Consider the following 24,448-nt stretch of genomic DNA (forward strand, 5'->3'; position numbering starts at 1 on the left):
AAAGAACAGATCATGCATTCACCCCAGTTTGTGATTGTGTTTGTGGGATTAGTTACGGGCACAAATGAGCACTTTTGTAAATATTTCCTGAATGTTAGTTGTCAAGTAAATTGCATCCATAGATGCAGCCTGCTAGGGGAACCCTGTGATTGCTTGCAGGATCAGGCTGGGGGTAGTTCTAGGGCTCCATAGGTTTTGTATGTTTAGTTGCACACACTTCATCAGAACTTGCTGGAGGTTTTGGCGCTTGTCACAAGTTACTAGGAGCATGTGTGAGTCCAAGTACATGTGAATAGCTTCAATGCAAGTACAATTTAGTGTCTATAAATACTACATCAGTACATCTTTAGCTACTAAAAAAAAATATTTTTAAAATAAAAATTTGACACATGAGCCTTTGAGCATGTTTCTTTATAGGTAGTGTGCAACAAGATAAAAAAAACATGCATACATTTTGCAAAAATTTTTTATTCTAATAAAAGAAATCAGGTTTATAAAGGGGTTACTAATGTTGCCCTCTGCAGCTCACACAAGGCAGCCTTGTCCTTATCACCTGCCAATGGGTTGGGCACCTTTGCAGCCGAACAGTTTGGTTTTTCTTAGGCTTGTTCAGTTTTCATCCTTGTGAAGTAATTGTGAAAGTTAGCCACTAAAGAAAAAATATGTAAATATTATGATACTCCCTGCCCGCAGGTGGCCAAGTTTTGGATGTAAGTTATGAATCTACTAGCAGACCAATTAAATTAAAGACTAAACTGCTAACATCACAGGTGTGTATATTAGGGGTCTTGATGATCTTCTAAATACTATCCATGCCAGAATCAGATACAGAACACTCTTATACTACTACACTAGTAGGATAATTGCAATGGCATGGATGGGGCCCAAACCCCTTCTGGTGCAAAACTGGATCACACTAATGAACCAGACTTTAACCCTAATTAAGCTCACCCAATTAGCCAGAAGCTCACTAAAAAGATTTGAAGATTTGAAGATCTGAAGTCCATGGTGGGAGGCAGGGTTAGGTGTCACGGTTCCTTAACATGAACTGGAATACTCAAAGCTGCATCAGTTAAAGTGACTGCTTGGTAAAAACATGGCTTAGTTATCATCCAGCACATTTTTTATTATTACAGAAAGAAAAAGCAAATTAAGATGAGAAATTGGCATTACTGTATTTCAGAGCTTTATGGATAAATGTTTTTTGTATAATAGATACCATATGTTTAAGCACTGGGCATACTCATCGGACAGAATATAGGCAGAGCTAGGGTTGCTACCTGTCCATGATGAACTGGACATCCCAGTGTTTCAAAGGACTGTCTGGTTCAAAACTTTCTCTTTAAGAAAACTGGAGAGAAATCCAGCCAATTACATCTAAGTGATGCAATAAGCCTAGCGTCATAAACCCACCAACATCAATGCACCTGCCCCTGACATCATCCTGCCCACGCCATCATCACTGCCCCACCCCAATGCCATCAGCCACGACCTCTTTGTTCCGGTTTAGCCACTAGAAAAGGTGGCAACCCTAAGCCTGCCCCCTAGTGTCACCCTGAAGCACAGTGACCTGTAATTAACAAACATTTGTAATTTAAAAATGAAGCAATTGAGAAAGATGTATATTATACAGTATTTGTATGGTAAATAGATTTATTGAACTGTATTTTTAGGTTTATTTTTTCACATTTCTTATGGCTTTATCTTTTCTGCAGGTTCTGGTTAATAGACTGCCGGCAAATCCAGGAGTCAGTTACTTTTGCTGGTCAAGTGTATAGAGAAATTATATGTGTGCCATACATGGCCAAATTTGTTGTATTTGCCAAATCCCAAGATACAATTGAAGCCCGCCTGCGATGCTTTTGCATGACAGATGACAAAGTGGACAAGACATTAGAACAGCAGGAGAATTTTGCAGAGGTTGCAAGAAGCAGAGATGTAGAGGTAGGATATATGCATGATAGTATGTTATAGATTTAACGCAAAGCAGAATTCTCACATCTGTATTCTTGAAAATTCTATGTATTTACTAGGTTATTTTACAGTGAAATGTTTTGTTAATTTTTTAAAATGAAATGATACAAAAGGCTTGGACCATTGGTCCTCTCATTAATGAATTAGAAAAAGAAATAGGAGAACAATAAAGAAAGGAAAGAAGAAAAAAGAAGGTATAAATGGATGTTTTCCAGTTGCTTGCTTTTAGTCTTGCTGCCATTAAGATGTGTTAGCACAACTTGTATACAAAAATTAGATATTAGGGAGCACCAACCATCAATTATAGGAAAAATGGTGTGCAGAGTCAGATAATGTATAATGAATCAAAAAATAACGAAGAAAAAGAACTGACCCATATACAGTAACTGCACCATCCCATTCACAGCATCCAAATTTCTAATGTGTAAAGAGAAAAAATAATAATAAAACGTAACTTTTATTAAGAAAAATATGTTAAAATATTAATGTCCAGTGTCCACACTTAAAAAAATGGGCTAACCACAGAGTACTGATTGACCAGTGGGTTAGTGGGTTGTGATGTAGAATCGCTCTATTCTTCTATCTCTCATAAACATGGACTACAGGCCATTAGATATTTCATGGAGACAGAGAGTAATTGGGACAGTGAGTATATAGACTTCATGTCAGATCTCACTGACTTCTGCCTCAATCATAACTTTTTCGTATTTATCTAAACATGTCACATGAGGTGTTTCTCCACTGACTTATCTATGCCAGGGGACAAAGAGCTGATCCGCTTCACTCTACCCTGACATCACTGTGCATTGATGATATTGACCTGTTAATGCAAAGATGGAGTGGATTTTGCAGCGGCAATGCATACATTTGCATTTCCATGACAAAATCTACCCCATCTGTGCACTAACAGACCTGTGCTGTGTTGTCAATTCACAGTAATGAAGGGGTGGAATGAAGCAGATCGACTCTTTCTCCCCTGCACCAGATAAGTCATTGGAGAAAACACCTTGTGTTACATGGCCCTAAGGAACATGCAGCATATTCTTCACTAGCATTTTTCAGCCAGCAATAAAAATACATTCAAAATGGATGGAATCCATTTAGATGTTTTCTAGCATTAGTTTTCTGTACCTGTAGAGAATAGATTTAATTTAACATTGGACAATACACCAGAGGCGGGCCAAGCAGGCCGGGCACCATAAGCAGCACAGCCAGCCAGCTCGCCCCCTTTCCCCTGTCACATGCACATGCGTAGTAAAGCCGTTCCCGGCACGCATTCGCACTAACTCCACTCGCGTGTGCATGTGCGGTAGCGCCACAAGAGCATGCACCGTAACGCCACTCGAGTGTGCATGTGCTGGGAGCATATCGCAAGCAGAGTTCCAGGTGAGTTTGGTCTAGGGGTAGGCAGATGAGATAGCTTCCCAGCACCCCCCAATTGTTGAGCCCGAGGCAGATGCCTCTTCTGCCTGCTCCTAGTTCCGGCCCTGCAATACACCTTGGGGTATATTTACCAAAGAGTGAAGTTAGAGATCTCCTCAGTCCTCTAGAGTGAATTTCCGCCATTCTCCATTCAGTTCTCTGGAATTTTTAAAAGAGTATAGTATATATCAATGGGTGAAAGTTCACCCTTTCATAAATACACCTTCAAAATGCCATAGAAATGAATGGAGAGTGGCGGAATTTCACTCTAGCGGACTGTGGAGATCTCTAACTTCACTCTTCGATAAACCCCACTGTGTGCCATAGGCTTTAAATTAGTGAAACAGAAAAAATGATTTGACTTGTCCGTACAATATAATACTTTTTTTTCTTTCTCCCTTTCAGGTGCTTGAAGGAAAACCTATATTTGTAGACTGTTTTGGCAATTTGGTACCATTAATAAAGAGTGGCCAGCATCATTTATTTAGCTTCTATGCCTTTAAAGAAAACCGACTACCATTATTTGTTAAGGTAATTAAAAATACGTACTTCAGAACATGTGTAATGGCTTATATAGTAACCACCATCATTGCAATTGTCAAATGTTTATTGTCATTCTGCATAGGGATGCATACATTTCAGGATTTGGTTTGGGATCAGTGTAAATCAAAGCACTTTTGAGCCAAACTAAATCAGACTTAAAGTCGTGGTTCTAAAGTGAACAAGGCATTTTTTTTTTAGTTTTATTCACAGATGATGCTTTTTGAATTTTTTCTCAAATTTGAAGATGCAAGTTAGGGTTTGGATTCAGTTTGGCATTTGGTCTAATATTTTGTAGAAAATGCTGTATCTTCAGAATCAATAAAAATAATGGAATTAGTGCATTCCTTTGTGTAACAATAGTAGCCTTTACTTTATCCACGTTACTACATAATTACCTCCTTTTCCTCTAATCTGTACCTTTTGTGGTTGTTATATATACGACTGTTTAAAGGAGAAGAAAATCCTTGACCATAAGAAGCCTCCCACAATACTGCCTTGTTTGTTGTTCTTGGTCATATAAAACCAATAAGGAAGGCATCATCTGGTGCTGTTTAAGTTCTTTTATCTGTGGTCATTTAGCAGGAGCATTGCAGTTCAACTGTGCATGCTCCTGCGTGAAAATTCTGGTAAGATGATATAAAGTGATGCAATATGTCTCCTGCCAAACCTCCTGTGCTTTTTATGACCAGCAAATGGTGCGATGTTAGGAATCCCCAGTGCTGTGGTTTGGCAGGGGGAGCCTTTGGAGGGGGCCTAGCATTTCATTCTCCTTTAACATAGCAGAAGAGCAAACGAACAACAAATGTCACGGTATTCCTTCCTAAATCAGTAGCCTTTGTCTCCTGTGAGGGGCATGAAATTACTCATTAACAGGGAAAATATGTGTAATGTGAGCACGTTTTATTTTCTAATGGACATTAATACATTGCAAAATTCTTACTATGTATGAATTTTTTCTGCTTACAACTTTTATTACATTTACACATTATTGTTTAGATTGTGGGTAATCAGTAATACAGCAGTTGTTTAGGGAAGCTGAAACATTGACAGTTTGGCTCTTAATAATGCTACAACAATAACCCATTATCTAAAAGTAAAAGTGAATAACGGTCATTAAACCTTAATGGTCGGCAATAGTAAAGTATCAGACTACTTTTTAAATCTTATTTTTGAATGACTGGGTGAGTAATCAACTGAGTAAATGTTTACATTACAAATATTTAAATAGCTATAAATGTTATTTTATTTACATAAAAATCGAGTTTATAATAGTCACCAATGCAGGACTGCTGCTGCTAAGGAATTCCATTTTTCCCATCTTCAGTTGTAAAGCCACCCATTCACATTGTCATTTATTTCAACCTTTGCCAGTGTTCAGTTGATAAAATATTTACCCCCATATGGAATAAAAGGCACTAAATTTGCCCAAGAGCAAACAATTTATAGCAACCAATAAGATATGGTAAGTATGGATGCTTTTAATCAGGTGACCAGTAAATGCTAGCTGATGACTGTTTGCTATAGGTTACTGCTCTTGGGCAAACTTAGTGTCTTTTATAACATAACCCCCTTAATATGTAATCAACACTGATGTAAAGATGGCTTATTCAGCAGAGAGGTCTAGCATCTGGAATACATTATCTACAAATCACATGGCAGCAGTACTGCTGGAGTCATTTATTCATGGCCTGTGTCAGTGTATATAATAAAGGCATTTTAATTTAGGTGCATTTTAAATTGTTTGGAAATTTTCCAAAACCAAAGTTTTAATTATCGATTTTACCAGGAGAGGGCATCATTACACTACACATTTTATGCATGTCTTATTGTTTGCATTAGGTGAGAGATACCACTCAGGAACCTTGTGGACGCCTGTCATTCATGAAGGAGCCAAAATCTACAAGAGGCCTTGTATACCAAGCCATTTGCAATTTGAATATTACATTGCCACTTTATAATAAGGTATGTTACAAGTTCTGAGAATAGTGTTCACTAAAGTCATGTAGGTATGGGATGAGAATGCTTGAGACCTGGGGTTTTCTAAGTCGTTGCACCATTCCTTAAAATTATTTTTTAAAAATTTACATAAAAACACAGGATTTAAGATAGCTAGTTATTATCATGTTCAAGGTTTTGTCAAATTATTACAGAGAAAAAACACATTGTACTTAATCCTAACTAAGCTGCATGCATTTGTAATGGTGGCAAAAATCTTTATTCGGTTTATATCATGTTTAAATTATTTTAAATAGACTAATGTTATGGTGATCCAAATTTCAGGAAAAACCCTTAAGCATTCAGGTTAATAGGTCCCATACCAGTATTCACATACATGATTGTCGAGAATTAATTTAAAGCACATATTGAAGAAAAAATCAAAAGGGAAACAAGGAGATGAAAGTTTGCCTTTAACTGACTGACTGTCCAGGTCTTAAGGATTTGCTACAGAAATTATTTTGAGTTCCAGGTGATAGACAGATATTGCAGTTCATGATAAAGAGCTCACTAATGTGTTAATTCACCAGTTATTAATATTATCCTTAATATTTCATGCCATGTTAATATGCTGTTTTTATCTTCCTTATTTGTCATTTCTCCATTCTCAAAATTGCGGATGAAAGGAATCAGAATCAGACCAAGAACCAGAGGATGAGGTATCATATCTGTCTATTTTTAAAGTACATTTGGTCATTTTTCAATTACTGTATTATACTTATATCTATCTATCTATCTATCTATCTATCTATCTATCTATCTATCTATCTATCTATCTATCTATCTATCTATATATATATATATATATATATATAGCAGTCTGTGTGTAGCCGGCACAACTCGTGTGCATAAGAAGTCCATAGATATCCGCAAGGAAGGCGAGCACTTACAGGTCTTATGAAAAATGGAAGTGAACTTTATTTAGCAAAAAAGTTACTGACGTTTCGGCTGTATATATATATATATATATATATATATATATATATATATACATATTTACAGCCCCAAAGGTGCACACCATTTACAGGATAGAGTACCTGCCCGAGCCAGCAGGGTAAATGTATAGGTGAAGAATGGCGGCACTCGCAGGATTTTCAGGCAAAATAAAGAAAAACTTTTATTTAATGTTTGTATACTCTTGAGAAAGATCCCTGTGAGGGATCGAAACGTCGAGTTAAATAAAAAGTTTTTCTTTATTTCGCCTGAAAATCCTGTGAGTGCCGCCATTCTTCACCTATATATATACATATATATGTGTGTGTGATATATGTGGTGTTTTAATGTTATCGATATATGTTGAACCTATTTGTTTAGTGATTTTGGGCCCTATAAGCCATTAAATTGTCTCGTCACAGCATATTTCAATCTGTGATCGTCTGAATGCCCAATCAGATCTCAACTGATATAAATTTATCATGGGATGATAAGCATCCAACAGCAACGGGGCCAGTGTCATTGTTCTGCTAAGGATAATAGCTTTATGTAAAATATTCAGATTAACATAAAGATAAGTAAGACAGAGTATATTTTTAGGAATGTAGATTTATGTAAGCATACCTGGTATTGTATTTTCGCATTGTTATTGATAATTACCTTTTTTCTTTTTCTAGGGGACGATAACATCCGAAAAAAGTAAGTGAACAATAATTAGCAATTCAAAACTGAATGTAATTTTAAGTTATGCATGCTAATTGCTGAGAGATCAGGCTATTCCTCACTACACTGGTCCCTAACTACTAATACTGCTATGATAAAATTAACACATGTAACACAATCCAGGTATATACGTTTTAACATACGTAACCCTAAATAGATTCTTCCATGCACTGACTTTTCCTTTAACCTTTCCCATTGCTTCTGCTACAACCCCTATTCATTTTTTGCTTTGTTGTGTATCTTTTGACATAACATTGTCGTCTCATTTATTAGCTGAATGACAGTATCAGTGTTTTTATTTTAGCATCATTAGCAGTGTTTTAACTGCTCTTCCAATGAACACCTTGATGCTTAATAAACTAGATACTGTCTAAATGCTTTAGAGGCCTGACAACATTATTGTGGTGAAGTCTCTGTGGTTCCTTAATTTCAATAAAAATGTTTAGTAATAATTATAAAATAAAGAATTAGAAAATATATAATTATATCAGGAAAGAGAATACAATGATTTGAATTGTTTTGTATTATATAGTAAGAATAATTATATATAATTCATACTCCCCCATTGGCCCAGCAGTTTCACTTTAAAGAATGGGATTTATAAGAAGTGATACTTCATTTATATTATTTATTTAAATGTGACAAAATCTTTAAAAAGAACATTTCTTAATATGGGTCCCTTAATACAGAGTGTGAAAGATGTCCCTAATATATTGATATGGGTGAATGCAATTGATCTCTACTTCACTCTGCGAAAGTTAAGCCATTCAATGGGAATAAATCTTCATGTTCTCACTGGATCAGCAATATTCAGAACTGATTAGAACAAGAAGTCCTCATAAAATGATGACCAACTCACTGCAAAAGAAAATATAGCCAGACATTGAAGTGGTTACACAAAATATGAGGAAGCAAAGAGCACACCAAGATAAGAAAGATAAACTTATATTTTTAGCTGCATTTTAATAGCTTTGTAGTATCAGTTGACTTTCATGCACAAATAAAAAGTGAGGTTCCTTGCTAAAGCATACCCTAGATCTTTGGCAGTGAAATAGCAGTTAAAAAACTCAAAAAAACATTTTTATTCTGGTTATGCACTGGAACACATATATATTATGGTGGCAGCATATTGGAAGTTAAAACAGTAAATGTAATCAACACTTCACCACAAAATGTTGTAAATTCTTTTTCATGTCATAATTTTTGGGTAATTTTTTTAAACCCATAATTTTTGGGTTTAACCCATACCCATATTATCTGCTTGTAGTACCTTTGCTTTGCATGGAAATAACTTGACTTACATATACTGTGTGTGTGTGTTCAGTGTGAGAGTTTCGGTTTCCTTTGTTGCTGTACATAACATCTTGTATTTCAAATCACTTTTATGTTAATCCATGGTTACTCCTTTCTTTCCTTTGGTTGTCCAAACCACATCTTATGTCCTCTGAAAATTGAGGTTGCTCCAAGGAAAGGAACATACCTCTAGTTTAAAAAGATTCCTTTATAGATGAAATGCCGGTTTGTAGCTGATTCAGATTTCACCATTTGATCAGCAATTCCTTCGCTGCACGAGAGGATTTTCAAATAGTTTTTAAATATTCCAGTTTGCACTGGCACATACTTATGTTCACTGACAACCATATCTTGATTTTGGACCAGTAAAAGTAACACACATATTTAATTAATCTTATTAGGATGGGGTGGTAATGTAAATGTTTATTTTTTAAAAGAAAATAATGTTTATTTCCAAACACTAATAAAAATTGTTGCTTTTCTCTGGCAGAGAGCCTCTCAGGCAGCAAAAGGATTTACAATAGTATGACAATAGTATGGCACACAACATCATTCTTTCCTCTATATGTAATAATAGCATTACAAATATGATAATCTGTTTCCATACGTTATCTGTTTTTCAACATTTTGCTACCACTGGCTTTCTCTTAGAGGCAATCGACAATCAGCAATTAATTATTTTTGGTTATTTATTTTAATGGTGCATTGACATATAACCTTTGTACAATCTTGAGATGCCTTATTATCAATGATTATTTTCTTTCTGTTTATTTATCCATTTGTTGTTTTGTCTCAGAATTGTTATCAGTGTTGTATTGTATGGGCGAATGTGATCTAGTATGGATTTTAAGCAAGTTATTTCCTGCCAGTTTTCCTTCCCAGATTCCTTTTCTTTTAGCATGGTCAAAGCCGTTTCTTGGATCCACCAGTCATACCAATCCATTGCATTTACCACTCTTCCACTGCAACAAATATGTGACTATTCTAATCATGATTACATTATTCAGTCTCTGTTTTGATTGTCATATTATTTTAATATTTCTCATTCACCTCAAAGATGATGAAGAGACAGAATCCACAGAAACTTCCATTCTGAAAAGCCATCTTGTTAATGATGTGCCAGTTCTAGCAAGTCCAGATTTGCTGTCTGAAGTGTGTGAGATGAAGCAAGACTTGATTAAAATGACTGCAATTCTGACTACAGACTCTGCTCAGAAAGCAGGCTCTCTCAAAGCAAAACATATTGACAAAGGAGATGAGGATCCAGGAGAACCTTTTGAAATTGTTGAAAAGGTGAAAGAAGATCTTGAGAAGGTTAATAAAATTTTAAGAACTGGAACCTATACTAAGGAAGTATCATTTACTGAGGGAGCTCAAGCTTTATGGCCTTACAAAAAAGAAGAAGAATGGGTAATTCTTAGCGATGAAGAAGTCCAGGAGGCTAAATTAAATGCACATCTTGAAATTGAGGAAGCACCATGTATAGAAGTTATAATTGACAGAGGTGAAAAGAAAAAGATAAAATCTCATCCAGCAGAAATGGTGAATTATCTTACAAATGACCTAAATGCCTATATCCCTGACCATGAAGTAACACAAAGTCAAATGCAAAGAAAAGAACAACGTAAAATACCTTTAGAGATTAAAAAACCTATTAGACGAAAATTAAAAGAAAGGCAGAAGGAAGAAGAAAGACAAGGACTAACAAAATTTAGTTCAGAAGAATCATTAGACGATGAAATAGCTCCAGTGGTAACTGCTGTTACAGATGCTAAAGTTGTATCGCCTCCAGTTCAGGAAACACCTATTGGATCAGTAAAAGATAAAGTTAAACTGCTTCAAAAACAAGCTGAGGAAGAGCAAAAGTTATTACAAGATGAAATAGGCCCTATTGCATCTGCAATTATAGATGCTAAGAAAGTATCACCTGTAATCGAGGATACACCTATTGGATCAATTAAAGGTAAAGTCCTAGCTCTTCAAAAACAAGTTGATGAAGAGAAAAAGGCACTAAATGGTAAAACAGGTATAAATGTAACTTCTATTACAGATGTTAAAAAAGTATCATCTGTAATTGAGGAGATGCCTATTGGATCCATTAAAGATAAAGTTAAAGCTCTTCAAAGACAAGTTGACTCAGAGCAAAAGGCATTCAATGATGAACTAGATCGTACTGTAACTGCTGTTACAGACACTTTTGAAGTGTCACCTGTAACTGAGGAGACATCAATTGGATCAATAAAAGATAAAGTGAAAGCAGAGGAAGAGCAAACTGTATTAGATTATGAGACAGGTCTTATTGCAAATCCTGTTGCAGATGATGAGGAAATTAAGGTGGCCCCAATTAGATCAATAAAAGATAAGGTTCAAGATCTACAAACTCAGGTTGATGAAGATCAAAAGGCATTAGACAGTGAAACAGGTCTTACCACAACTGAAATTACAGATGCTAAGAGAGTATCACCTCTAATTGAGGAGACACCAATTGGATCAATAAAGGATAAGGTTAAAGCTCTTCAAAGACAAGTTGACTCAGAGCAAAAGGCATTCAATGATGAACTAGATCGTACTGTAACTGCTGTTACAGACGCTTTTGAAGTGTCATCTGTAATTGAGGAGATACCAATTGGATCAATAAAAGATAAAGTGAAAGCACTTCAACAGCAAGTTGAGGAAGCGCAAACTGTATTAGATTATGAGACAGGTCTTATTGCAAATCCTGTTGCAGATGATGAGGAAATTAAGGAGGCCCCAATTAGATCAATAAAAGATAAGGTTCAAGATCTACAAACTCAGGTTGATGAAGATGAAAAGGCATTAGACGGTGAAACAGGTCTTACCACAACTGAAATTACAGATGCTAAGAGAGCATCACCTGTAATTGAAGAGACACCAATAGGATCAATAAAAGATAAGGTTAAAGCTCTTCAAAGACAAGTTGACTCAGAGCAAAAGGCATTCAATAATGAACTAGATCGTACTGTAACTGCTGTTACAGACACTTTTGAAGTGTCACCTGTAATTGAGGAGACACCAATTGGATCAATAAAAGATAAAGTGAAAGCACTTCAACAGCAAGTCGAGGAAGTGCAAACTGCATTCGATTATGAGACAGGTCTTATTGCAAATCCTGTTGCAGATGATGAGGAAATTAAGGAGGCCCCAATTAGATCAATAAAAGATAAGGTTCAAGATCTGCAAACTCAGGTTGATGAAGATCAAAAGGCATTAGACGGTGAAACAGGACTTACCACAACTGAAATTACAGATGCTAAGAGAGTATCACCTGTGATTGAAGAGACACCAATTGGATCAATAAAGGATAAGGTAAAAGCTCTTCAAAAACGAGTTGAGGAAGGACAAAAACCCCTTTCAAATAAACCAAGTAAAGTACTAGTAAAACATGCTTCTTTTGAGTCTGTTACAGAGCAACAAGTTCAGATAGGCAAACCTCCCTTGTCTCCCTCTGTTAAAACAGAAAGACTGGAAGACAATATGTCTGTTCGGGAACTAATGAAAGCATTCCAATCAGGTCATGATCCTTCAAAGGCAAGATCTGGACTTTTTGAGCATAAAGCTGTAAATTCTACAGTTAAATTATGTGAATCTGAAAAGAGCGAATTACTTAAGATATACACATTCCAAGATTCTGAGGATGCCAGTAATATTAAAGATGAGCTACAGTTTGAATATTCAAAAGCAGAGACAGAAGTACGACACCATGAAAATGAAGAGCTAAAGCAAACAGAAACTACTGCTTTAGAGTTAGACATAACAAAAGAGGAGTTCCATATTACTGAAAATATGTCAGAGGATAGAGTGAAACAGGCGAATGAGTTATCTGAATCAATTTGTTCAGTATATAATCAAGAAAGTGCCAAACAACTTTCTAAAGTGAGAACAAGCAGTAGCGACCAGGAAGTAGATCCACAGATTAGCCCAGATAGAAAAACATCCACAGATTTTTCTGAAGTTATTAAAGAAGAACTTGAGGATAATGACAGTTATTTACAGTTCAAGCTTCTTACAGAAATGGAAGGGGCTCAGTTAAATTTAGATCAAGTTCTAATTAGTCCATTCAATATTACATTTCCTTCTGACTATGAGACAGGGGGAGATTTACCAGGTTTACATTTACAAAGCGAGAAATTTGACGATAGTTCAGATAGCCTTAAACATGACAGAGTTGCAGATTCTCCTGTCAGTTTATTGGATGGAACCCCTCAGATCAGTTCTGAGGATAGCTTGAAACATGAAGGTCTTGCTGAAACTCCAGGGACTAGCCCTGAAAGCCTTTCATGTTCCCCTAAAAAATCTGATAAAGAGACTGATGAAGGATTAAAGACCTCTCCAAATATAGTATCAAATCCAAGTTCAACATTCGATGATCATGATCAACTGCTGAGGCTGGATCAAATTAATTCTCTTGAAAGGGAGACAGACATTTTAGAAAATGGTTCTAACAATGGTCAAACAGAAATGACAAGTACTATGAAAAACATCTATACAGAGAAGTCTTTTGCAACAGAAAATATTGCAGGATGTACTGAAGTAATAGAGATTAATGAAGATAAAAATGAACATTTGGTTACATTTAAAGGACACAAGGTACTGGAACTTGTTCTCTCTACTCAAAATGAAGAACCTAGCAGTCCAGTAGCAGATGAATCAATTTCAATTAGTCATAAAGATTCTTTGGAATCAAGTCCAGTGATAGAAGACAACTCTTCACATACAACCCCAGATTCTTTAGAGCCAAGTCCAACAAAGGAATCTCCATGTTGTGATTCCCTTGAAAGTAGTCCTGTAGAGCACACAATCAAATTTGGCATTTTGTTAAACTCATTTACTATTCATCCCCTAATTCTCAGGGACCCAGATGGAAGTGCCGAGGATGATAGTGTAGAGCAAACATCACTTATGGAAAGTTCAGGAAAAAGCCCACTTTCTCCTGACACTCGAAGTTCTGAAGAAATAAGTTATGAAGTCACACCAAAATCACACGATTTACAGGCATTTTCAATGTTTCCAAAGCCAGGGACAATTCCAGAAGTTGCTGAAGAAGCAGAAGAGGATTCAGAAAGGGAGCCAAAGAGAAGATTTACACCAGAAGAAGAAATGTTCAAAATGGTTACAAAGATCAAAATGTTTGATGAACTTGAACAAGAAGCAAAGCAGAAAAGAGAATTCAAAAAGGAGTCAAGGCATGATGAATGTACATCATCTGATTTAAACTATTCAAATGGTGATAATTTAGAAGGGGTTGATATGAAATTAGTACAAAATGATGATGTACATATTGTAGTCATGGCAGTAGAAAGCAGAAAAAGTTCTTCATCATCAGAAAGTGAACCTGAGTTAACTCAATTGAAAAAAGGAGCAGACTCTGGACTGTTGATGGATCCTGTAATCAGAGTCCAACCTCCCTCACCATATGCACCCAGTTCTAGCTCAAGTCCTGAAGACACAGCCTTTCAACCAATTGCAATAGCACAAGATTCTTTCAAAGCAGAGGTGGGTCAACAAAATGACATTAGCACTATAGATAAAAATCAGAAAGATTTAAACACTCACAGAAGCTTACATTTTTCAAATGAGGGCATTGTGACTATTACCCCTTGTTCAGATGATACAGAGGAAAGACAAATGGAGGGTGCAGAAAAGAGTGAACCAATAAGCCCTAATGGACCAGCAGAAAAAAGAATTGCATATACTTTACATCTAACAGAAGAGGAAGAGAGACCAGAAGAGAAAATTCAGCCCATCCCACAAGATTTTGTTTGTAATGATTCACCTGAAGGTAATTTATCTTCAAGTACATGGGATTCTTTCAGCGCAGTCAAGAGTAAACAAACATGTGACGATATAATAGAACATGAAGATGGAAGCCTATATGTTTCAAGTGAAGACAAGCCAGAAAGCAGTAAACTAGTACTGAATAATATTGGGTCTGCTACAGACTTGACTGATAAGAGTAAGAGCTATGAGAAAATTGTTGATTTGGAATTTAGTGATTTTATATCTTCCAATGCTCAGATTGGTTCTCATCATAGTGAATCAGTTGATAATGTGGAAAATAAAGCTTCTCATGATGTTACTTGTCAGAGTGCACAGGACTTCAAAGTCATAAATCAAGAAAAATTTATTGGGCCTATAGAAAGAGAACAGGAACATTTCAACAAGTACAAAAATCTACAGCTTTCTAATGATGAAATCCTAAGTATCCCTTTCAGTGCAGAAGATAATGATGATGTGCAGATGGAGAGTGCTGATGAAAGTGAGCTAGAAAACCCTAATGGGCAAGGAACAACAATTATTTTTCATGCATCATGTTTCACTGATGGTGAAGAAAGACAAAAGATTGTGTCACCTGTTTTTCATCATATTGAATCCTTTGAAGAGGAAGTTGGTTTAGAATGCATACCTCATACTGACATATCTCCAAGTACACTTGATTCTTTTAAATTAGAAGAGTGTCAGTGTGTTGATACTATAAAAACTGAACAGGAAGATTTAAACAAACATACAGAAGATATTGTCTTGGAATGTAGACCGCCTCCTGATATTATATCTCCAAATGCACAAGTTTCTTACAAAGGAGAAGAGAGTGAACAAACATTATATGGCACTTTAGAGACAGAACAGGAAGATCAGGATGTTTTCAGTGTTTCTGCCAATGCAAATGAATCAGATAAAATGCAGACAGAAAGTGTTCCCAAAAGCCCAGATGAACTGACATTGAAAAGTAATGAATCTAATACACATTTAAATGATTTTGAGGAAGCAGTGAAGAAAGTGGAAGCCATACCACATGATATACCTGAAGACCATGTTGGGGTCAAATGTATACACCCATCTCCCATTGTACAAGAGGCAGAAGAAAGTCCAGATAAATTTGACGACACTAAAAAAACAGAACAAGAAGATATTAAAATGCATTTTCCAACTGATAAAATCAAAAGTACTGCTTATAATGTTGATGAAATAGATGATGATGTGCAGATGGAGAGTGAAGATGAAAGTGAGCTGGAAAGCCCTAATAGACCAGTAGTGAAGACTAATGTACATACTACAGATGTAACTGAGGATGATAAGAGACTAGGAAAAAAAGTGGAGGCAGTGTCACATGATTTCGATCATAAGGAATTGTCTGAAGAAAATATTGGTTTTGAATGTATACATCCGCATGATTTTACAACTCCCAGTGTAGAAATTATTCAGGAACATTATACCACTAAGTGCCTAGAACATATGTCAGATGACAGTATAACACAAACAACTCAATGTCACAGTTCTTCTGTGATATCAGCATTTACAAGTGATTGCATAGAAACTGAAAAGACAACTGATACATTACATTCTGTAATTCCAAGTATAGGTTTTCTGTCTTCGTCAATGTCTCTTCAAAACATGGAGAATAACATATCATTGGATAGTACAGCAGAAGTTGAAAGTAGCACTTTCGATCCAGCAGTAATAAGTCCATATGAAAATGTTCCATTAGGCCATTTTTTCACCAGTCAAAATATTTTGCTAGAGACAGAGGAAAAACAAAATATATCGCTAACCTTAATAAATTCTGAAAGAGAAGTGCCTATAACCCAAACAAATAGTGATATTTTTGACGAAGAACTCACACAAGAAGACAACGGTAAACGTTCAGCAGATCTTTTGGAGTCCAGCACAAAACATACATCTTGGTGTTCATCAGCTAGTAGTGAAGAAGATGAATGCTGCCCTAGAGCTGAATTATCAAGTAGTACATCAGATGATCAGTTTAACAAAGTAATCATAACAAGACCTGATGTTGACTCTGATTCTTGGAGCTGTATTAGAGAAGATGATGAAGCTTTTGAGGCAAGAGTAAAAGAAGAAGAACAGAAGATATTTGGTCTAATGGTTGACAAACAATCCCAGGGCACAACTCCTGATAGCACTCCTGCACGTTCACCCATAGAAGATGGCACACCAACCAATGAACAAAATCCTTTTTTGTTTCAAGAAGGTAAGCTTTTTGAAATGACTCGTAGTGGAGCTATTGATATGACCAAAAGGAACTATGTAGACGAAAGCTTCCACTTTTTCCAGATAGGTGAGCATTGTGATCAAGAGGCCATAATTGAAGAAATCAAAGAGGAGAGTGGTAAGGAGGAATCTGTGAACCCTGATGATTTTCCAGATCTTTTAGCTGCCGAAGACTTTGATAATGTAAACGAAGAGCTACAAGACACTTGTAAAACCTTGTGTGATACTGATATTAATGCTGATGAGTTAGACTTAGCAGCAGTTGATGATAATGACAGAGAAGAAACATGGATAGATCAAAAATCTAGGATTCCAATTAACATGGGAATTGCTGACTCTGCAGCACCATCTAAACCATTTGCCTCAGAAATTCCTCTTAGTGAGGAGCAGTCAAGATTCAGTAGTTTACAGGACTCATCCCCTTCACCACCTGAAAAATGTGTGGTAAATCTGCAAATTGATTTTACACCTTTTGCTAAATTGGAGTGCCCTGAGCGGGGTGATTCTCCTGATTCTTCACCAGAAGAACAAAAGTCAGTTATTGAAATCCCAACAGCCATTATGGAATGTGGTTCTTCTGCTTCAATTAGATCAAAAATCCCAGTAAGATCTGTATCTGAAGAGCCTTCACATACATTCAATATTGACAGTGACTCCTGTTGTCCAACTGATGACCATATTTTTATGGAAGATCAAAAGCCAAAATCAAAGATTCCTGTCAAAGCACCCTTACCAAAAGTAGAGCAACATTCTCCATTGACAGATACATCAAGTCTTAAAATGTCCGAAGTTAAAAGTAAGTTGCCTTTAAAACAAGACAGAAGCAAATCTGAATCAGACTCATTTGTTGATTTTAAAACCAGGCGCTCTGTGAAAACTAGAAGTTGTACAGAGACTTTTTATGAGAGCACTGAAAAATCAACTTGTTTCTCTGAAGAAGAAGAAACAAGTGAAGCCACTAAACCAATGTCATATTGTTCTAGATTACCAGTTAAAGCAAGGAATATATCTGCCTCCCAATTAAAAGCCAGTACTGTAACTGAGGATCAAGACCAGTTTTTTGAAATGTATAAAAACTCAATTGACTTTTTTGAAGAGATAAGTGATGAAGCTTCAAAGCTGGTTGATAGATTAACACAAGCAGAAACAGATCAAGAACCTATATCTGATGATGAGAGTAGTGCCTTTGAAATCTCAGTGATTGAAAATGTTCCAGCACCTGTATGTCAGCAGTCTGTTCCTGAAGATCTCTTTGACACAAGGCCCATATGGGATGAGTCTGTTGAGACTCAAATTGAGCGCATCCCTGATGATCATAGCCATGATCATTTTCAAGGTATTTGGCATCACCATGGGGGTTTACCCAGTCCAATGCATGCCATAGATTATGTGTGTTTTTCGTGGAACATGTCCATTAGTTGTTTTGTGAATGAAGCTGTGTTTGTGCATGTCATGTCTGTTTATCTTCATACTGTATATTACTGTTTGTGTGAAATCTCAAGATTGGGTAATCTATGCTTTTGTTATTGATGGTGACATTTTGTAAAGTGCAGAATTAGTCTTTTTGGTGAAGGCATACAGGCATTTGAACTTCGTTTCTCCTAAATATGGTAGACACATAAATCATGTTTTTGGGCTAATATAGCCAAAATGATGTTTCGTTCTATCTGCCAGTACAACACAAAAATCCCCAGGGAGACCGGCACTGTGAAATAAGTATGCACTATTGCACCTTACGGCCTGCCAAAAAGTGACACACTACAGTATTTAGCAGAATTCTTCTTTTATTTTATTTTCAGGTTTGTTTCCTTCTCTTTTTTGGCTCAGAAATGAAAAAGAATGAAATACCTTTTGCCCAGGCAATATAAACATAATTTAAATAAGCCATTGTTTCATTTTTAAAAATGGTTTGGCAGATGGTTTTTCTTGGGAGTGCATTTGCATGCACCAAACATTCAATTAATATTTAAACACAAAATGAAAACTTAAAGTATTTTAGGGTGAAGACACATGGAGCTTCTAGTAGCAGCTACATGGTGTGGCTACAAAATGCCAAAAATACCCTGCTATAGACAATACTGAGAATTTCCCCTGCTAAAACACACGTAGGGGCAGATTTATCAAGGGTCGAATTTCGAAGTAGAAAAAGCTTCAAAATTCAACCATCGAATTGGAATACTTCGAATATCAAAGTGGAAGGTTTTTTACATTTGCGGCCGAAGTAAAATCGGTCGATGGAACGATGAAATCCTTCGAATCGAAAGATTCAAAGGATTTCATCAATTGATCGAACGATTTTTCTTCGACTTAAAAAAAAAATGTTCTAGAAGGTCCCCATAGGCTAACATAGCACTTCGGCAGGTTTAATTTGGCTTATTATTGAAATCGAAGTTTTTTTAACGAGACAGTACTTCGATTATCGAATGGTCGAATATTCAAACTATTTTACTTCGAGTCGAAGTCGATGGTCGAAGTATCCAAAAAATTACTTTGATTTTCAAATTTTTTTACTTCGAAAATTCCCTCAAATTCACTTCGACCCTTGATAAATCTGCCCCGTAGTGTCTTAGCTAAGCCAGTTATCGCTATTGTATATTTTGTAGTCATGACAAGTAGCTACTACTAGTAGCTCTGAATATCTTCACCGTTAAAGTAAGGAAATTATAATGTGCTGTTGTGCGTCACTGGTAAATGTGTTTGCTTCAGAAACTTTAACAATAATTTATATAAACAAGCTGCTGTGTAGCCACGGGGGCAGCCATTCAAGCACAGGATACATAGCAGATAACAGATACGCTCCATAATATAAAGTGGCATTCTTCAGAATGTATCTGTTATCTACTGTGCTTGAATCGCTGTTCCCGTGGCTACACAGTGGCTATACATAGTTGTGTATATGAAGCAACCATTTTTACCTGTGCACTGCAACAGTCCATTATATTGTAATTTCCCTTAAAACCCTTAATTTTTTTGGTGTTACTGTTGTGTTAACTTTTAGTATGGTGTATATTTTAAAACCATCTGCCACTGATCTTTTTTCAATTTCGTGTGCTACATGAATTTTTTTCATTTTTGATCAGATGCCCTAGTATTTTGGTTGGGTTGCTAGAAACTTAAATGCCTTTCAGTCTAACTACTTCCATTAACTTCAAAATATTTCAAGATTATCCAGGTTTCCAAAGATTTCACCATTCAATGAGTATTTAATTAATACATTACAGAAACCTTTTTTTAAAAAGTAATAAAGAATTAAGATGTACCTTACGTTTGCATAAAATGTAGGAATTCCAATAACAACATTTCTCCATTGACGCTGAAGTTCAATGTCTGTTGCCCTCACAAACATGATTTAACCATTGTTATTCTTTATTGTCTCATTTAATACAGTGGTGGCACATAAACGTCATATTTGTTTTTCTGGTACATATTTTTTTCAGCTGTATAGAAACACAATTCTATATTTCTGGTCCGTCACATTGTTTTATGGTTTTATGTGTAATGGTATAATAGTGAACCTTACTTTTTTTCCAATACCTCAGAACTGCACTGTATTTAAATGTGAAATAAATTGATTAAAGCTTTCTACCTTATTATATGTAAGCTGAAATCAGACCTGCTGCTTGCATTTATGACTAGTTAAATTATTGATGTGAACCAAGAAAGTAATTTACTATTATTAGATGTTTAATATGCACAATGCATACTTGATGTACAAGGAAGGGGCATGCAATGGTAACTCAGATGTGCCACCTTTCTTGTATGCAATGCCAGTGTTTTTTCACACTTTACACCTTATGCTCATGAAGTAAATCATATCTAAGTACAGTACCTGCCTATTAATGTGGAATATCAGTCATCATTACCTAGACTGGCATACATTGGTAATGACATATTCTAGTGGCTGGCATACTTAAAGGAGAACTAATGCTTAACTAAAGAAGGAGCTAGAAATGTTGTACATTATGTTTTGAGCTTCTGTACCAGCCAAAGGCCACACAACAATTTAGCAGTGAATATCTGTGTCTCCAAAAATGCCCCAGTATCTCCCCATCTTCTTTTCTGCTGATTCAATGCACATGCTCTGTGCTGCTGTCGCTTACTGAGCTTAGGGACCCACTCACAATATACAGTTCACATAGGGCTGCCATCTGTTCAGTTTTGTCCCGAACAGTCCGGTTTTGTAAGGCCTGTTTGATCTGGCCAATACATGAAAAACATTTAAATACTAAGATACTCACCTTAACATGGCTTAGTTACTATCAAGTGCAGTTAATTTCTTAAAAAAAAACAAATCAATCAAAAATAAGATTTTTTTTTGTAAATTAGCATTGCTGTATTTCAGAGCTTTCTGGATAACTTCTGTATAATAGATCTCATGCCCTTAATTAAAGGACTGGGCTTACTCATGAAGCAGAATATAGCCACCTGTGTGGTTTTGAACTGGGCATCAACACATTAATACATTGTGAAAACTGGATAGAATCCAGCCAGTTTCATCTAAGTGATGCAATAGCCTCGCACAGGTGTCAGAACTCCACCATCATCATTGTACCCACCTCTGATGTCATCATGTCTGTTCTTACATCACTGCCCCGCCCCCAAAATGATCTGCCCGCCCCCCCCGTGTTCGGGTTTAGTCATCAGCAAAGGTGGCAACCCTAAGTGCACATAGAATATAAATGTCACAATATAAGGCTGATCAGTAATTAATACAGATAATTTCTACATGGCAGCACAGAAATTAATGCAACTAGCATGAGAATTTAATAATCAGCCCTGTAGCCTCATCTTAAATGACATGCCAACCTCATTTTCTGCCTGATAATTTGTGAAAACCCCTAAGCTTAGCTTCTCAGCAGCTGCTCAGTAGGGATGTAGCGAACTGTTCGCCGGCGAACTAGTTCGCGCGAACTTCGACTGTTCGCGTCCGCCGAATGTTCGCGAACGGCGCGCGACGTTCGCCAATTTGAGTTCGCGTTCGATTCGAATAAAAATCGTTCGACCATTCGACCATTCGATTCCTTCGACCGCTAAAATCGAACGATTTTCATTCGTTCGAACGATTGTAAGCATTCGATCGAATGAAAAGCATTCGATCGAATGGCTTCGATCGTTCGATTCGAACGAAAATCCTTCGATCGAACGATTAAAATCCTTCGATCGTTCGAACCAAACGATTTTGCGGGTGTTCGACGTTCGCGAACTGTTCGCGAACTGTTCGAATTTTTGCCGGTGTTCGCGAACGGCGTTCGCGAACACCAAAACGGCAGTTCGCTACATCCCTACTGCTCAGACACTTTCCAAGATGGTGACCCCCTGTGACAAGTTTGAAATCCTGGATCATTGCTGCTATTGAAAAGCTGAAACTTTAGGCTGGTGCAATAAATGCAGAATATAAAATATGGCATTTTTTGCCACATTCATTTTTAGGGTTTAGTTCTCCTTTAAGGACAAGTATATGTATACTATGAAAATCTTACCCCTGAAATTTACAAAATATTGTAACATTGTGTTTGACATTTTAATTTTAGTGCAAGTTTGATGCATTAAGCAATGTGAGGCTTACTAAAGCTATAAAAAATAATTGTAATATTTAGGGTTAATTGTTACAGGTTTAAGACTATCACCCCAGTTCAACAATTTTTGAGACCTGTACATCTGTCCTAAAACTCTGCTGTATACAGAGTACCAAAGCACTGAAGATTTGTTGTTAAACCCTATTAAACATCCATTTACTTATTTAGTCCTGAGGATGGCACAGGCATAACTTCAATTACGTTTTTTCTCCCCTGTAATTTGTTTATTCGCAAATCAATTTTTTAAAATAAATTAATACCTAGTATTACAGTTTACAAAATATTTCCAGAGTTAATCGTTTGGGACAGCTAGAACTCCATCTCATGTTCAGTATTCCACTTATTATGTTTAGTCTGCATATTCTACGTATCTATATTTCAAGAAATTGAGTATGTTCCAAGTGCAGATTAGTAACATACTAATAACCTTATAAAACATATAACTTTACTAAATATCTAGTTTATTCCATATATCCAGCACTTGTGGCAAAATAGTAATGCAACACATTATTCTTTCCCTGCCCTAACGGCAAAGTTGATGGATGCATGGTAAATATTCATTTAGCTCATACAAAGGAGGTTGTATAAAGCCACACAGTGTGCAAAGTCCCATAAATTAGACTGTTATGCTCTGTGTCACGTAGCTTCAAAATAATCAGAAATGATGCCCTCTGGTGGTATCATTAATAGTGTTTACAAAAGCCACAGCACAGGTGTTATATGGCAGCTGTAGAAGTAGTTTTTATTTTTTTTTTTCACTTACCCTTTACATTCACAAGAGCTGCTTACAGGTAAGTAATAAACATTTGTGTGATGGAAACGTGGTAAGTATTAATGCTTATTTAGTGGGATGTAGACAAAACCAAATTGCTTTCATAAATGATTTTTTTTGCATTTTTTTGACACAGTAGATTTCCAGGAAGATGACAGAACAGAGGAAAGACTTGCACATATTGCTGATCACCTAGGCTTCAGCTGGACAGGTACATACTACCTCATTGTGGTTAGTTACAGTATAATGGCATTTTAACAGCTGTTGTATTGTATTTGTCACCACATTTTTAAACCCATTCTCTACTTATTACCCAAGTCTGGTAAAAGAATCTTAGTTTCTGTAAATAGCACATCTGTAAACTTTAATGTCTATTAACCAAATTTGTGTAAACTGGTAACATGCCACTTAGTGAATGGTTGTTTCTCCTCGCTGTCAGAAGTCTGAGTTGCTTGTACAACTTTGCAAAGACTCCCCTACCTGCTGCTCTGCAATTACTTATAATGTAAATCCATGCCTTCCATTTTAAATCCTGCACATTTTGGCTATCACCATTCTCTTAGAGCAATTGGTGAAAGTAAAATAGCTTTTTTCCCTCTCTGTAGTCACTACATTAGTTATGTATTGTAAATAACTTATCTGTGAAATTGTATAAAATATATTTTCTTCTTATTTTGATGGTTGTATTTATATAATAATATCATCTATATGATATGATATGCTATATGGTTGTAGGGATCCAGAATTAAGCCTTTTTTAGCAGAATTCGGTTTCGGACGATTCCTTGTGCATGGCGAACCAAATGTGAATCCTAATTTACACTTGTAAATTAGGGGTGGGAAGGGAAATCACAAGACTTTTTTATCACAAAACAAGTAAAAAGCATATGCAAATTAGGAGTTGGTTTGTGATTTGCCCTTATCTTTCACAAATGATTCAGGGATTCAGCCGAATCCCAAAAAGTGGATTCAGTGCATCCTTAGTGATAGTAACATATAATACTGCAATTTACATGTGCTGCCAATATTTATTTTTGTGAAACCGAACTCTGTTTTTTAGAGTTAGCAAAAGAACTGGACTTTACAGAGGAACAAATTCAACAAATACGACTTGAAAACCCCAATTCGTTACAGGACCAGAGCCATGCACTGCTAAAGTATTGGTTGGAAAGAAATGGAAGACATGTTACGGG

At 36.2% G+C, this 24,448-nt stretch overlaps 1 protein-coding gene across 46 annotated transcripts in view; it reads left to right on the forward strand.

The window, feature by feature from the left end:
• Window positions 1-24,448, forward strand: part of LOC108706710 (ankyrin-2) — a 270,308-nt gene that overhangs the window by 225,440 nt on the left and 20,420 nt on the right. For 40 of the 46 annotated variants that reach the window (XM_041579614.1, XM_041579607.1, XM_041579608.1 and 37 more), the window contains 8 exons: window positions 1,716-1,944; window positions 3,802-3,927; window positions 5,779-5,901; window positions 6,561-6,593; window positions 7,545-7,566; window positions 9,941-18,244; window positions 23,393-23,467; window positions 24,316-24,447. In XM_041579614.1, the coding sequence (XP_041435548.1) occupies window positions 1,716-1,944; window positions 3,802-3,927; window positions 5,779-5,901; window positions 6,561-6,593; window positions 7,545-7,566; window positions 9,941-18,244; window positions 23,393-23,467; window positions 24,316-24,447 (9,044 nt within the window). The remainder of the gene's footprint in view (window positions 1-1,715; window positions 1,945-3,801; window positions 3,928-5,778; window positions 5,902-6,560; window positions 6,594-7,544; window positions 7,567-9,940; window positions 18,245-23,392; window positions 23,468-24,315; window position 24,448) is intronic. The other 6 variants (XM_018243360.2, XM_041579628.1, XM_041579599.1 and 3 more) reach the window with 1 other exon arrangement.

Source organism: Xenopus laevis, chromosome 1S (assembly GCF_017654675.1).
Source record: "Xenopus laevis strain J_2021 chromosome 1S, Xenopus_laevis_v10.1, whole genome shotgun sequence".
NCBI classification, from domain to species: Eukaryota; Metazoa; Chordata; class Amphibia; order Anura; family Pipidae; genus Xenopus; species Xenopus laevis.